This window comes from Muscardinus avellanarius, assembly GCF_963383645.1.
Source record: "Muscardinus avellanarius genome assembly, chromosome: 12".
NCBI lineage: Eukaryota > Metazoa > Chordata > Mammalia > Rodentia > Gliridae > Muscardinus > Muscardinus avellanarius.
The window spans coordinates 78,885,322-78,901,901 of record NC_137798.1 but is presented as its reverse complement, the minus strand read 5'-3'; the positions used below and the strand labels follow the sequence as shown (position 1 = coordinate 78,901,901).

Genomic DNA, 16,580 nt, shown 5'->3' with positions numbered 1-16,580 from the left:
GCTCCGCCCCTCGCAGGGTCCTCCTCCGCCTGGGCCTCCGAAGGCGGGGAGACCTCGCTAGGCCCCGCCCCGGACGTGCCTATTGGGTAATTCCGGGAGAGAAGGGGCTTGATTGGCTAGAGACGCTCCGATTGCGGAAGCGAGGCCGGGCCAATAGGGCCGGGGCGGAGCCTGGGGAGAGGAGTGGGGCGGAGCGGCGGGACCTCCGCCCGCCCCGCCTGGGTGCGGAGGAGATGGGCGGGCTTCGCGGGTTCTCCTCCTGCCGGGCTCCTGGGGGCCAGGGGCGGGGCGTAGGCTGGCCGGGGCTGGGGTGGCCGCGGACGGGTCGCCTGACTGGGCTCCTCCCCCGGCCCGGCCCGCCCCGACAAGTTTATCTTGTGACCGCTGTGGTCGCTTCTTCCCTGAGCTTGGTGCCTCCGTATCCGCGATGGGTTTCCTGGCCGCCGCCCTCCTGCTCCTGGCGTTCATCTCTGCAGCCCAGGCCGAGCCGGTGCACTTCCAGGACTGCGGTGAGCCCCCGGCCCCTCCCAGCCCCTCGCGCCCTCCGTGGAACCCTCGTCCCGCGCCGAGACCCCCGGGCTGGGTAGCGCGGATTCCTCTGAAGACCCGGCTCAGCCTCGCCCCCGGTCGCGTGGGCCGGGTTGGGGGAGAAGGTGCCGGCCTTGCTGAAACCCGACTGCACCAAACTTTCCCTCAAAACTCTTGTGTGAGCTGGGCGTGGTGGCGAACTCTTGTAATCCAAGTATTAGGGAGGCTGAGGTAGGAGGATCGCGGTTCTCCGACAGCGTCAGCCACTTAGTGAGGCCCTTCGCAACTCAGTGAGACCCTGTTTCAAAATAAAGAATAAAAAATACGGCTGGGGGTGTAGCTCATAGGTGTAATGCCCCTGGGTTCCATCCCCAGTACCGCAAAAAAGAAAGAAAAACCTCATGTGTGTATGGGGGGGGGGGGGTCGGACACTTCTGAGGTGTGTCTTGCTTAAGTTTCCTATAGTTTGTAGGATAGATTTATGAAGATCTGTATGCAGCTCTGGGGTTGAGGGAAGGGGCTCAGAACTTTATAAATGTATGCCTTGTATCTTAGCTAATCACCTTTCCACACACACACGCACCATGCACTCCATTTACTACTTCCTTTTTTTTTTCCTTCCTTCCATACAAGAGATTGAACCCATGAGCATTCTACCTCTGAGCTCTACCCCCAGATCTACTTTATTATTATTTTTTTTAATCTTGAAACATGGTCTTGCTAGGTTGATGAGAGTCTTACTACTTGCTAAGGCTGTTCTCAAACCTGTGAACCTCCTGTCTCAACCTCCCAGTACTGGAATTATAGGCATGGATTACTGCAGTCCCCAACTTTGCTAACAAGTCAAAAGTCAGTTCCCCTTTTCTCTATTTATTGTTACAAAACAGCATTGCCTTTAGACAATGGAATTTTGTAACTCTTAATCAGGTTTTTCACCTATGGCAATCATATTTCTGCTGGGAATGTTGGTGTGTGCCTATAAATCCCAATTCTTGGAAAGCTGAAACACAATGATCACAGGTTCCAGGCTAGCCCCTGCAATTTATGGAGATACTCCGCAGCTTAGTGAAACCCTGTTACAAAATAAAATAGATAAAAGGGCTAGGGCGTAGCTTGGAGGTAGAATGCTCCTGGGTTCAATCTCCAGTACAAAAAAAAATGACCTAAAAGTTAATCATATTTCTAATCATATCTTGTGACACATGATTCCCTCAAAATGCTGTGGTTGGGGTCTTTGTTGGGAAACACAACTTGAGGTAGAAATTCTGAGTTTGGTCAAGTCGATAGAAGTCTGTTGGAGCAGAGCTTCAGCAGTTCTGTTGGAAGGCAGAGGGAGAGGTGGGATGATGGATCCAGCAAGAGAGACTTGTGAGCGGGAAGGAAACATAAGAGATCATATAGTCAGTTGTTGAATTTTAGAGATGTCTAAAGTCACATAGCAGAATGGAGAACCAGAGTAAGTTTGTTTCTTTATATCCAGTGCCCAGATAATAGTAACTGTGTGTGTGTGTGTGTGTGTGTGTGTGTGTGTGTGTGTGTTTCAATACTAGGATTGAACCCATAGTCATTCTTCCTCTGAACTACACTCCCAGTTCTATTTTTTATTCTTTATTTTGAAACAAGGTCTCACTAAGTTGCAGAGGGCCTAAGTAGCTGAGGCTGTTTGTGAACTGGTGATCCTCTTGTCTCAGCTTCCCAAGTACTGAGATTACAAGTGTGCGCCACCATGCCCAGCTTAGTAACTTTAATATATATTTGCACAAAAGTAAATTAAGTACTATATATTCTTTCCCTTTAACATGAATCATCAAAACTCATGTTAAAGGCAAAAGAAAAATAGGGAGATTGGGGAACGGGATTGACAAAGAAATAAAGACTACAGGCCTATTAACACTTAACAGGTGCTGTTCCACCAAACTGGGATACTTAAAAAAATGCTATTGTTGCTTCAAACTATGCCTTTCCGTCCATTAAACTTATAGCCAAGTCGGGCAAGGTAGTGTTTGCCTCTGATCCAGGTATTTGGGAGGCTGAGACAGGAGGATCACATGTTTGAGGCCAACCTCAGCAACTTAGTAAGACCGTGTTTCAAAATAAAAAATAAAATAAGAGCCACGTGTGGTGGCACACACCTGAACCCAGTACTTGGGAGTCTGAGACAGGAGGATTGTAGTTTCGAGATCAGCCTCAACAAGTTCTCAAGACTCTCCACTATCAAGACCCTGTTTCAAAAAAAACAAAAAGGGCTTCTTGGGGTATAGTTCAGAGGTATAATTCCCCTGTACCAAACAAAAAATAAATACAATAAGATAAAATAGAACAGGGCTATGGGTTTAGCTCGGAAGCAGAATGCCCCTCGGTCCAATCCTCAGAAACACATACATACAGAGAACTAAAAAGGGTTGGGGATGTAGCTCAGTAGTAAAGTGTTTACCTAACATGTATGAAGACCCAGGTCCAATCCCCAGTACTGCAAAATAAATAAAAAAATAAAAAAATAAAAAAATAAAAAAGCTTAGTGGCCAACATTTGGAGGAAGGCCTTGTATTGTTCTAACACACCCAATCCTCACAAGTAGGAAAGAGGAAAGTAAGGCCCATAGAATAACTTGCCCACGACCTCACATCTGAGAAGCAGTGAAACTAGTGGGTCTTTGTGAGCCACTTTGGATTTCACTGGTAACATGAAGAGAAGGAGAAAGAGGAAGAACTAAAATAAATCTAGAACTTGTTCTTTCAAGAAAAGCAGGAGCCGGGCATGGGGCGCGCGCTTGTAATCCCAGTGTTTGGGAGGCTGAGACAAGAGGGTCGTGCAGGTTCGAAGCCAGCCTCAGCTACTTAGTGAGGCTCTCAGCAACCTAGTGAGACCCTGTTTCGAAATAAAAAAATAAAAAATAGGGCTGGGGAGTGTAGCTTGGAGGTAGAATGACCCTGGGTTCCATCCCCAGTACCACAAAAAAAAAAGAAAAAAAAAGAGAAAGAAAAAGAAAGAAAGAAAAGCAGGTGTACGCCTATGAGAAGAACTTCTTAAAGGGAAGTAGGGTTCCCATCACAGCTTTTCAATTTACTTTTGAATTGGGAAATAATGTAAAAACACCACATCAAAAGATTCTGCATTCCACTCTATACCCACCTTGCCTTGGGTTGGGATTTCCTCAAGCGAGAAACAGAACAAACCAAACCTTGGTTTGGCAATGTTTGCAAGTTAGAGATGAGGAGTTTGTTCTGTTGACATTGGAAGTCCAAGAACCTCTTATAAGCAAAAAACTACAAGCAATACCCTCTACTTTGTCCCTACTCGATCCTATGAGCCAGCCTTGAAAGAAGCAGATAGAAGCTAGACGTCGAAAACCTTAACATAAGCACTGATTTTCAACAGATTGTGAAAATTCAGGGTTTTTGTTTCTTTGTGTTGTTGTTTTTGTTTTTTCCTGCTCACAGAATATGGGATTTAGTAAAGAGCGCCTCTTAAAGCTTTTTAGAGTCCTGAGCGTAAAACCAGTTGGAGAGCTTTGTCAGGGAGAAGCAGCAAGCTAGGGAGTAAGGGACTGCGAGATGCTTCTTACAGACCTGGCTGGAACAGTTGGCCAACGTGATGGGAGAAATAGTTCAAGGAGCCTCGTCCTTGGATGGGAATGGTGGCACAGGCTGGAATCCCAGGACTCGGAGGCTGAGACAGGAAGATTGCAGGTGTGTGTGTGTGTGTGTGTGTGTGTGGTACTGGGGTTCCTGGAAACCCTTCTACCTTCGGGCTACACTCCCAGACCCCCCCCCTTGGAAACAGGGTCTCTTAAGCCTTCGAACCTGCTCGATCCTCCTGTCTCCGCCTCCCAAGCTCAGGGATTACAAGCGTGCACCACCATGCCCGGTGCAAGATTGCAGGTTTGAGGACAGCTTTAACAATGTAGCTGAGACTCTCAGCAACCTAGTGAGACCCTGCTTCAAAACAAAAAATACAAAGGGTTAAGGGAGCCAGGCATGGTGGCGCACACTTGTAATCCCCGTGCTTGGAAGGCTGAGACAGGAGGATCGCACAGGTCCGAAGCCAGCCTCAGCTACTTAGTGAGATTCTCAGCAACTTAGTGAGACCCTTTTTCCAAATAAAGTATAAAATAGGTCTGGGAATATACCCTGGAGGTAGAAAACCTCTTGGTTCCACCCCCAGTACCACCAAAAAAAAGGGTTAAGGGTGGTGCATGTTTGTGATCCCAGCATTTGGGAGGCTGAGATGGGAAGATTCAGGTTTGCAGACAGCCTCAGCTTCTACTTAGTGAGGCCTTGTTTCAAAATAAAGAGTAAAAAATAGGGCTGGGGGTATATTTTGGAGGTAGAATGCCCCTGGGTTCCATCTCCCGTTCTGAAAAAATAAGGGTTGAGGGTGTAGTTCAGAGGTAGAATGTCCTGGGTTCAATCCCCAGTGTCTCTGTCTGTCTGTCTGTCTCTCTCTCTCTCTCTCTCTCTCTCTCTCTCTCTCTCTCTCTCTCACACACACACACACCTCTCAAGGGCAGGACAGAGCAGAAAAAGTAAAGTCCATCTACTTGGACTTCTCTATTCATCTCTTTATTGTACTGAGGTAACCTAGGGAGTTTGCTTCATTCATTCTACTTTTGAGATGGTAAGAGTTCAGTCTACTGGCCGGAAACGGTTTCTGTCCACACAGTATATTTGAGGTCAGAAGCTCATCTTTGGTGTCAAAGAGAGAACCTGCTCACCCGCCTCGGAGCAGCTGTTCCAGATTAAATCTGTGGCCCCAGGCTGGATGTGGTGGCACGCACCTGCAGTCCCAGCACTTGCGAGGCTAAGACAAGAACATTGCGGGTTTGAAGCGAGCCTCAGCAGCTTAGCAAGACCTTGTTTCCAAATAAAAGATAAAATAGGGCTGGTAGTAAAGTTTGGAGATAGCCCCGGGGTTCAGTCCTCAGAAACACACACACACACGCACACACACACACACACACACACAATTAAGGGACTAAATCCAAATATGATAGGCATGGCAAAGACTTAACTAGTGCTACTATCTTCCAGACACTTTTAAAGTTGCGCGTGTGTTGACTCACTCACCCTGAAGTATGGGTACAGTTGTTCTTCCCCGGTGTTGAGATCTTGCCGTGAGGTTGTACAGTGAGGAGTGGAGCTAGCGAGATCTCAGAGCAGGCCCCGGACTCCGATACCAAGCTGTTCGGTTGCAGTGTCTTCACTCAGCTTTCTATTTCAGGGGCCTGAATAGGGAAATGGGATTTTTTTTTCCAAGACTTGCACTTAAACACCATTAAAAAAAAAAAAAAAAAATTGGGGGGGGGGTCTTTGTACACATTTATTGTATACAAAGAGCACTTTTGTCTTTGGCTAGAATGAAATTTAAAAAGACACATCCCCTAAGTCAGAACAGAAGCTTCTGAAGTGGAGTACACATATTGCAGATATGCGATTAAATTGTTCTCATAGATAGGGGTACATGGTCAAAGTTTCAGGACCACTGATCTGGAAAGACCAGAGCAAGATTGAAAACTGATGTGGAGGGATGAGGATAAATTGGGAACAGCCAGTGTCAAGATGGCACATGGAAGCCAGGCGCGGTGGTGCAGGCTTATAATCCCCGTGCTTGGGAGGCTGAGACATGAGCATCGCACGGGTTCGAAGCCAGCCTCAGCTACTTAGTGAGACCCTGTTTCCAAATAAATATAAAAAAAAAAATAGATCTGGGAGTGTAGCCCAGGGGTAGAAAGCCCCTGGGTTCCATCCCTAGTACCAGAGAGGGAGGGAGGGAGGGAGGGAGAGAGAGAGAGAGAGAGTGAGTGTGTGTGAGCGAGCGCCCGCGAACGGGCACAAGGAAATGGTTACTCTGAGTTGAGTCATTGCTGGTCCCTATAAAATCCTGTGCTGGGATGGAAGGATTTCTCTGATTCAGCCCTCCCAGATATAAAGCAGGAGGACTATCTGTAGCTATTTCATAATTCGTTCCAGTCCTTTTTACCTATCATATAAGAACAGTTTGTAGCACTTTTTAGAGTTAATTCAGAGATTTATAGAAACTGTCTAAAGTTACTCCTCGGCGTTTTATTCTCTTCTATTAGCTGACTCCTTAGCTAAAACTAGTTTGTGAATCAGAAATCAAATTTTGAAACTGTGTAAGTACAACACCAGCAGGCCAAATTAATTCCATTTCTGACTTTTCCTAATACCTCCCTATGACCCCCTTTTTTTCCCCGAGTCTGGGGATAGATCCCAGGGGCATTTAACCTCCAATCTACACCCCCTGCTCTATTTTTTATTCTTTATTTGGAAACAGGTCTCAGTAAATTGGGAGGGCCTCATTAAGTAGCTGAGGCCGCGAACCGCCATCCACCAGTCTCAGCCTCCAGAATGCTGGAATTACAAGGTGCGCCACCACGCCCGGCTCCAGCCCTTTTTAATTTGAAATAGGGTCTTACTCAGTTGCTGAGGCTGATCTCAAATCTGCGATTCTCCTGTCGCAGCATGTCAAGTACGGGGATTGCAGGTGTGTGCCACTGTGCTTGGCTGAACAAAGAGATTTCAAGAATATAGTATACTGGACACATTACAGTCTTCTTCCTGTTCTTCTGTTTTCTGTTTTCTTTTCTTTTTCTTTCTTTTTTCTTTTTCTTTTTTTTTTTTTTTTTTTTTTGTGTGTGTGTGGTGGTGGTACTGGGGGTGGAACCCAGAAGCTGTCTACCTCCAGGCTATACTCCCAGACCTATTTTTTTATATTTTATTTGGAAACAGCATCTCGCTAAGTTGCAAAGAGCCTCACTAAGTAGCTGAGGCTGGCTTCGAACCTGTGCGATCCTCCTGTCTCAGCCTCCCAAGCCACGGGGATTACAAGCGTGCGCCACCACGCCCGGCTGTTCTGTTTTCTAAGCCCCAAAACAAGGATCCTAAAGTCACTGTGAGATGGTGCCTTCACTTTTTCTCATTCTTGCATGCAAGGGGTAATATCCATTGATATAAACATGAATGACTTAGGAGCTAAGAACTTCTGGAGCCAGGAACTCTTAAAGAGGTTCTGTCTGTTCTGAATCCTGGAAAACATTGCAATAACTAACAGACTGCTTAAAACAGCATTTGCTCTTGTAGAACTTGGGTGGAAAGATGATGTAACTCACTTCTAACCTTCCTCCTTGGAGTTTAGGAACCAGGTTTGCCTTCTAGCTGTTTTTGCATAAAGTTTAGTGTTTTTTTTTCTTCCATAGTGAACAACTTTCATCAAACTTATATGCTTATCTGTCTGCTAGTAAATGAAAGAGAAGCCGAGTGTGGTGGCACAGGCTTGTAGTCCCAGTTTTGAGGAGACTGACACAGGAGGATTACAGGTTTGTGGTCAACCTCAAGAGTTTAGTGAGGCCCTCTGCAACTTAGTGAGACCCTGTTTCAAAATAAAAAATAAAATAGGGCTAGAGGTGTAGCTCAGAGGTAGAATGCCCCTGGGTTCAGTCTCCAATACCAGAAAAAGGAAGGAAGGAAGGGAGGGAGGGAGGAAGGGAAATGAAATAGAAAACTGGAATCGTTTGATTAAAAAGAGGACTGAAGCAAAATTTTCAAGTCTTAAGTTTAAACTGGACCCTTTACTATTAGAAATATAAAACAAGGCTCTAGAAGCATTTGGAATTTCTTTGGTTATGGCTAATCTCTTGAATATAATATTTTGTGGATATGACCTGGATAGTATTTGTAGTTTGACAGTAATGTTATCTTCATCAAGAAACCAAGTACCCCCCTTTTCATCCAATTTAGTTTTATTCACTTATTTTTGGTACTGGTGATTGAACCTAGGGGCACTCTTCCTTCAAGCTACACCCCTGGCCCTTTTTATTTTTGGCTTTGAAATGGTCTCACTACATTCCTGAAACTGTCCTTGAACCTGCAATCCTCTTGTCTCAGCCTCCCAACTACGGGATTACAGGCCCCTGCCACCATGCCCAACCTTCTCATCCAATTTACGGGATATGGTTTTAGCAGTAAGATGAACTAAAAGTTTCCCTTTCAATTATACCTAATATTCCACCCCAGGAAAGCAGTCAGAAGAGGACAGGCATGTCCTAGTTGGGAGAGGAGCACCTTCCCATTGGATAGTGGGCAAGCCTCAATGGTATATTTTTTCCTCCTTATTCCTCTTTTTTTTTTTTTTTCAGGTTCTAAGGTTGGAGTTATAAAGGAGGTGAATGTGAGCCCATGCCCCACCCAGCCCTGCAAACTAGACAAAGGACAGTCCTACAGTGTCAACGTCACCTTTACCAGCAGTGAGTAAATGTGGCTCTGACCGCCAAACTCATGCTAAAACAAAATGTCAAGTATTGGAATAAGCCTGAGAATGTAGGGGGTGGAGGGGTGGGAGCCAGGAATTCTGTGACCTCCCTTCCAACTTGTACAAAGGTAGAATTCACCATGCCCTTAGACACCCTTCTCATTCAGAGTTCCCGCCTGCCCCTTCCCCGGAGCCTGTGGCAGCCAGACTCCCTTGAAGCAAGGAGGGTGATTTCCCTGTGTTCACAGGTTAGAGAAAACAGTGGGACTTTTGTCTGTCCTGCCTTGCCCGTACCGCGCTGCAGGCTTGTACGGGGACATCAGCTCTGGCTACAGACTATGAGTTTTAATACAGATTCCGGTTCTATAAACTCTGGAACCCCTCCATGATGTGATTTAAGCAATCTACCTTTCAGCCCTTAAGTCTGTATCCACCTGAAAATACAGATGGGATGAATACGTGGCAGCCTCTGTAAGTTTTAGAGAACCCACTGGGGACCCACCAAACATCTGAGGAATCTGAGCTTTTTCTCTTCAGCTAGAAGAAAGAGTACTGGGACTTGATTTTCTTATACCACATTCATCTCTTTCAGATTCCCAAGAATCTAGACAAACATAAAATCTTTATTGCCGGGCAGATCATCTGCCTTGAACCCGTCCCTCATTTTCTGTCATATGGAACTAGACTAGACCGTCTAATAGGAAACCTCAGAGTTTCAGCTCATAAGACTGAAGACTGTTTTAACTACAGGCTCCCTGCTCTCTGTCCTAGACTATACCTTGGTCCCTCAATTGTTAAAAATAAAAAAAAAGTTTAAAAAGAATTAAAAAGATGCCTTATAAACAAGTCATCCCCTGCTTTTGACAGAAAGAACGAAACAGAGCCAATACTCCGGATCTCCAAAATACTCTAATGGCTCTTAACTCTGGTTATGCGTGCTAATTTTGTAGGACCTTTATTCCTCCTTCCCATCTTGCAATAGGAAGGACAGAGGCTAACAAGAAGTAGACTTCTTTTTAATCTTACCCAGTATCCAAAGAGTTACCTCTTTCACTGTTATGATAAAACTTGGTATTTAAAACATAATACGAGCAGAGCATGGTGGCACACACCTGTAATTCTAGTACTTGTGAGGCTGAGCTAGGAGGATCTCAGGATCCTTTCCTTTGATCCTTGATTCTTTTAAGGACAGCCTCGGCAACTTATTGTTTTGGGGGCTTTTTTTTTTTTTTTTTTTTTTTTTTTGGTACTGGGTATTGAACCCAGAGGCATTCTACCTCCAGATTACACCCCTAGCCTAATTTTATTTCTTATTTGGAAATAGAGTCTCACTAGGTTGCCGAGAGCCTCTCTAAGTTACCAAGGCTGGCTTTGAACCTGCGATCCTCTTGTCTCAGCCTCTCAAGTACTAGGATTACAAACATGCACCACCACACCTCTCCTCAGCCTCAGCAACTGAGTGAGACCGAGCAATTTAGCAAGACTCTGTTTCAAAATAAAAAATTAAATTTGGCTGACGATGTAGCTTACCATTAAAATGCCTCTGGGTTCAATCCCTAGTGCCACAAAAAAGAAAAAAAAGAAAAGGCTGGAGATGTAGCTTAGCTTAGTGATACCGTCTGCGTGTACCTTGTCTAGCAAGCATGAGGTCTTGGCATTGGTTTAATTAAACTTTGGTTTAATTCCAAATATGGGGGAAAAAAAAGAAAAGACAAAATAAACTTCTGCTGCTGATTGCTTGCACTGTGCCAGGTACTAACCATAACTGCAAAGAGAAGTAAACTCTGTGAATGCAGAAGTGCAGGCCCGGTGGTTTGCTAGTACACCAATACTGTTGTTTGAGAATCCATGTAAAGATCTGATTCAGAGTTTGCAAATAGACTCTCTCCTTCCCCATCCGATTCTCTTTTTCCTTAGGTACGGAATCTAAAAATAGCACTGCCTCTGTGCACGGCATTCTGTTGGGTGTGTCCGTCCCCTTTCCCATTCCCGAGCCTGATGGTTGTAAGAGTGGAATCAGCTGCCCCATCCAAAAAGACAAAACCTATAGCTACCTGAATAAACTGCCAGTGAAGACTGAATACCCCTCCGTAAGTGACACTGGAGGCCTGGGGGCTGGGTTAGAAATCTGAGGGGAGGGGCAGGAAGCAAAGAATGGGGTGCAGGGGCCCTCATCTCTATCATGAAGAAGCACAAGCCCAGGGAGAGGAGAGACGTTTGGGTGTTAGGAATCGAGACGGGCTGGGACGGTAGCTGCGTGCAGAGTGCTTACCCAGCATGCATGAGGCCCTGGGTTTAATCCCTAGTACCACACACACACACACAAGGAATCATGGGGTAGAGCAGATATTTTTCGTTGTATGCTTTTGTTCTTTCACTATGACCTAATGGTTAGCTGGGGCCCAGTGAGGCCATTTTTACATACAATAATTCACTTGACTCTTGTGACTGCCCTGTGCAGAGGTCATATTCATAGCACAGACGAGGAAATTTCAGCCTCTGGTGTTAATGCAATATGGATAGAGTCCACACCACCAAGAAGTCTTAGAGCCTAGGTTTAGAGGTGGCTCTTTATAGCTGGTGCAGCTTTTTTTTTTTTTTTTTTTTTTTTTTGAGGTGCTGGTAAAAGAACCCAGGGACATTCTACCTGCACCCCAAGCCCTACTTTTTATTCTTTATTTTGAAACAAGGTCTCACTGAGTGGCAAAGGGCCTCATTATGTAGCTGAACTGCAATCCTCCTGTCTCAGCTTCCCAAATGCTGGGATTATAAACTTGTGCCGCCACGCCCAAGCTCAGTCTGTGCAGTATTAAAAGATTTCATCGAGGTACCAAACAGTTTAAAATCCAAGTTATCTTAATGTAGTCATCAGAAAATTCTCGTTCTCCATCAATCTCTGAACAAGAGAATAGTCATTTATTAGCTGCAGAGCAGAGAGGTAACTTTTTCTACTCTCCTTTCTTCCCTCCACCTATACCTCTGACCCATTCCTGCTTACCTACTTCTTTTTCTGCTAAGCACTGGTGAGTAGATGGTGCTATGGTGGGCCTACTTAAAGCTAGGAATTATGAGAAGAATGGAGGAAGTAAGAAGATTACTTTTTTCGTGAAGAAAAAAAGCCGCATTTCTTGAAAGGAAGCCAAATAGAACCCAGTAACAACCTGGCCATTTATTTTCTAGAAAAATCATGTGAGAATATTCTAAAGAGTCTCAGTCATAGGGAGTCTATGATTAAGGGATGTTGGAAAACCTACAGGTCAGAGAGAAGCTTGTCAAATTATTAATAGAGGGGTTTTTTTGTTTGTTTGTTTGGGTTTTTTGCGGGTCTGAGGATGGAACCCAGGGGCATTCGACCTCCGAGCTACACCCCCTGCCCTATTTTTTTTTTTTATTCTTTATTTTGAAACTGGGTCTCACTGAGTTAGTTGCGGAGGGCCTCACTAAGTAGCTGAGGCTGTCTGTGAACCGCTATCCTCCAGACTCAGCCTCCTGAATGCTGGGATTATAAGCGTGGGCCACCACACCCGGCTATTAATAGAGTATTAATGTAACCCTGGGCACTTCTGAACCTCTGCTATGTATGCAGTGTCTGGTGAAGACTTGATGCAGACTAGGTATTTAATATATAATAATTACTATCCCTTCAGTGAATTATATTTAATTTGAAAATCAGCTCACACTGTATTACTTTAAACACTAAGTAAAGCAGTAAACATATACTAGTCTTGAAACAAAACTTTTGAGAAGCTAAATACATTGTAACTCAAATGCTGCATTGTGAAGAAACTTTCTTTTGCAGTACTGGGGATGGAACACAGGAGCTTTCTACCTCTGAGCTACACCTCCAGCCCTATTTTTTTACTCTTTATTTGGAAACAGGTCTCACTGAGTTGCAATGGGCCTCACTAAGTAGCTGAGGCTGGCTGTGAACCTGGATCCTCCTGTCTCAGCCTCCCAAATTTGGGATTACAAGCCTGCACCACCATGCCCAGCTGTAAAGAAATATCTTAATACCAAGAGAGCTGTTAACTAAGAAGCTATTGTTAAACTGGGCGTGGTGGTGCATGCTTGTAATCCCAGCATTCGGGAGGCTGAGATCAGAGGATCGCGGTTCTCAGACAGCCTCAGCTACTTAGTGAGGCCCTCCGCAACTCAGTGAGACCCAGTTTCAAATTAAGGAATAAAAAATTGGGCAGGGGGTGTGGCTCAGAGGCCAAATGCCCCTGGGTTCCATCCCCAGACCAGCAAAAAAAAAAAAAAAAAAAAAAAAAAAAAAAGCTATTGTCCACATGAGAAAGGACCTGCAAAGTGTCCAGAGGATCCAGGTTCGAGGACAGCTTCAGCTACTTAGGCCCTTTGCAACTCAGTGAAACCCAAAATAAAAAAATAAAAAAGAGGGCTGGGGGTGTAGTTCAGAGGTAGAATGCCCCTGGGTTTCATCCCCAGTACCGAAAAAATAATAATAATTAAAAAAAGAATTAGAAGGAACCACCCTGGTGGAGTAAGCCTATAATCTCAGCTACTCAGGAGACTGAGTCAGAAGGATCCCAAGTTTGAAGCCATCCTCTGCAATTTAAAGGAGACCCTTTCCCAAAATAAAGGAAAAAGAAGGTTTGGGGTATAGCTCAGTGGAAGAGTACTCCTGGGTTCAGTCCCTAGTACTGAAAAAAAAAAAAAAAAAAGGTTTAGAAGGGAAAGGTCAGTATGAGGCTAACAAGTCAAGGCAGAGATCTGAGCTCTCTAATGAAGTGTATTATCAGAATACAGTTTAAGGACGCCAACTGAAACTATATTGCTACAAAGGGTGGTTGTCTTGAAATTATTAGGACAATTATAAACTTCTTTAGACCATCTTTTGTGCTTTGACATTTCTATGTCCAATAAAAAAGTTTTCTTAACCCAAGAATATAAGACTTTTACTTTTGATCCTCATGGTCACTCTTAGAAAAGGCTTGATCTGATTGCCAAATGTGAATTGTTGTTTAAATGTAAAATTATTATTCTTATAAGGCTCTATGTACATACCATTGATCTGACAGGGAAAAGAATGCTTTAGAAAGCATTCTGTAGGCATTCTTACCTTTGATAAGTTGACTAAGTTAGTATGTGGTGTTGCTGACACCCAATCATAAGCATAACTTGATTTACTTCATGATGGCAGGCTTCATGATGATGTGATTTAAGAAGAAAACTTGGAGGACTAGGTGGCCTGGTACAATTTATACTCTCCTAGGATATGCAGTTAAGCCAATTACGGGTTAAATCCTAGTCTCGTTTTCTCAATTCTGTTTCTCTTTGCCAGCTAAAACTGTTGGTGGAGTGGGAACTTCAAGATGACAAACAACAAAGTCTCTTCTGCTGGAAAATCCCGATACAGATCAGAGGCTAGAGCCCTCGGATGCCAGTGTGCCTGTGTGGAGGTGAGGGGCACAGGTGGGGGGAAGGACATGGAGAAGTCAGAACTGAAGCCAGCCAGTGCCTTGAGAGCAAAGGGATTCCAAGACTGCTTTAGGCCTCTCAGTCTCCGGAAGTTCCCCAGACCCTACTTCTTGAGAGCTCAGAACTGTTGTCTTTGTCATAGCCTTTGTAAAAAGGTTGAAGGAAAGAAAAGAGAGAATGCAGGGCGTGGCTTGACTGTCCTCCCTCGTCTTTTGTTTGTTTTGATTTGCTGCTGGATTCGGGTGGGCCCAATCAGAACTGGAAGGAGGAGGTTGCGGGCGTATCAGATAACCTGGCGCAGTTCTCTTGGTCCCCACTGTGGATGATGGCTTCCAAACCACTTCTGTCTGGCTGGGGTGTTACTTCCGCAGGTCTCTCATCTCTAAGTGCCTCACTGAGTCTGGTGCAACTGGCCAAGAAGTCTGCAGTCTCCTCACACATCCAGCTCCATGGCTTCAATAGCAGTGACTTGTTCTTTACTGGTATCCAGAGATGCAGTGAAGAGAAGATGTTCTGTGGCAGAAATTCAGCTCTGGGCGGTTGGTTCTCTGTGGTTATCTCATGTCTCTTGTTCTATAGTGAGTGGTTTTTGTTAAAAGGCAACAATTAATTAGCAGATGTTTAATTTTTAAAAAATGTTACTTCATGTCCTCTTCTTTCTGCACCTGGAAATAAACCTTTGGATAAATAAAAACTTGTCTGTCTTCTGCATTTGAACTGTGGTCACCTGCTTCTTTCAAACAGTATATTCCCCTAGATCTTTGGAAAGTGGGCACCCATTTCCAAGGCCCCAAGAAAATAGGACATTCAGAAACCACCTTTTTTTCTCCTTTTAGCCCAATTAGACCTTAATATTTTTATATAAAATGACCTGGTTTTGATTATTTGACACAATCTTAGACCACAGAGTATGCATATAAAAAGCAGTAACAGTAAACATCACCTAGTTGAATAACAACACCTGTAAGAGCAGGGTATAGTGACCTTGTGGGAACTATCTGCCATGATAGAGAAAGCCTAGAAGCTTAAAGAGAAAATGTGAAGTTGATGCAAATACTAGTTAATATAGCTGAATCATATATATATATATATATTTGGGGGGGGGTTGTACTGGAGATTGAACCCAGGGATACTCTACCACTGAGCCACATCCCCAGCTTTTTTTGGTTTTTTTATTTTTTTGTTTTGTTTTTTGTGACACTGGGGATTGGACCCAAAGGCAACCTGGGTTCTGAGGCTATCTGAGCTACACACTCAGCCCTATTTAATCTTTTTGTTTTGAAACAGGGTCTCACTAAGTTGCAGAGAGCCTCACTAAGTCTCTGAAACTGATCTTGAACCTGCAGTCCTCCTGTCTGTTTCCCAAGCACTGAGATTATAAGCCTGCACCCCCACAACTGGCCTTTTTATTTTTTATTTAGAAACAGGGTCTTGCTAAGTTGCTCAGGCTGGCCTCAAACTTAGAATCCTCCTATCTCAACCTCCCAAGTCGCTGGGATTATAGGCATGTACCACTGCACTTAACTGGAGTTTCCTACTCTTAAAAAGTATAACCATAAGGCACGTAGTTGGATGCTTTGAATGTATATACCATCAGTCAGCTTCTTGGTGGTACAGGTTATAACACTATTCAAAATCGAGTTGAGTAACAAGGACCTTGGAAAGTCATCTGTTGTTAGGTCGGAACAAAGGAAGAAATTATCAGTTGAGTTCTGGCAGGGAGTTTATGAACAAATTATTTGGTTTAGTTTTTTGGGGGTTTTTTCCATGCCAATAATTTCACTAGATCTTGGATTTCTTTGGCCTGTGAGTTTCCCAGGAAAACCACCAGGGGACAGCAGTGGGTCAGGAATAACATTATCAAAGGCCAAGTTTGCTAGTTAATGCTGGTAGTCATTCACCCACCATACTATATAGCTACGATCTTTTGTGTATACTATCACACGAGTCTAGAAGAGCAGCCCACCTTATCTCCCCATGCAGACTCCAACTGTACCAGAATTGTGTGAATTCCAAGAGTTGACTACCATGGTCTCAGACTTCAAACTGGTTGAATCCTAGCTCCACCAATTAACAGGAACCAATAAGAGCTTTAAATCATTTGATTTCTGATTCAGTTTTCTTATCTGTTAAATGGGGATAATAGGAAAGGAGAGCTGTGAGGATTAAATAAAATGGAGCAGGTAAAATACATTCATGACCCGTGGCATGGAGTATATACTCTGTCAATGTTAGCTATTGTTCTAGGAGATACTGTTCTTTGTCTAGAAATCACAGGAAAATCAGGAGGCTCAATCTGATGTGTGATGATGTGTCTCCTTAGAAAAATGAGGCCATTTCCCTGC

At 44.2% G+C, this 16,580-nt stretch overlaps 1 protein-coding gene across 1 annotated transcript; it reads left to right on the top strand.

The window, feature by feature from the left end:
• Positions 1–427: 427 nt before the first annotated feature.
• NPC2 (NPC intracellular cholesterol transporter 2) lies at positions 428–14,698 on the top strand (the record flags this gene model as incomplete). The annotated part of the gene is made up of 5 exons (XM_080707618.1): positions 428–509; positions 8,684–8,791; positions 10,714–10,886; positions 14,099–14,216; positions 14,607–14,698. 4 exons carry the CDS (start codon positions 428–430, stop codon positions 14,183–14,185), a joined length of 450 nt encoding a protein of 149 aa, XP_080563744.1. The 3' UTR covers positions 14,186–14,216; positions 14,607–14,698.
• Positions 14,699–16,580: the final 1,882 nt, after the last annotated feature.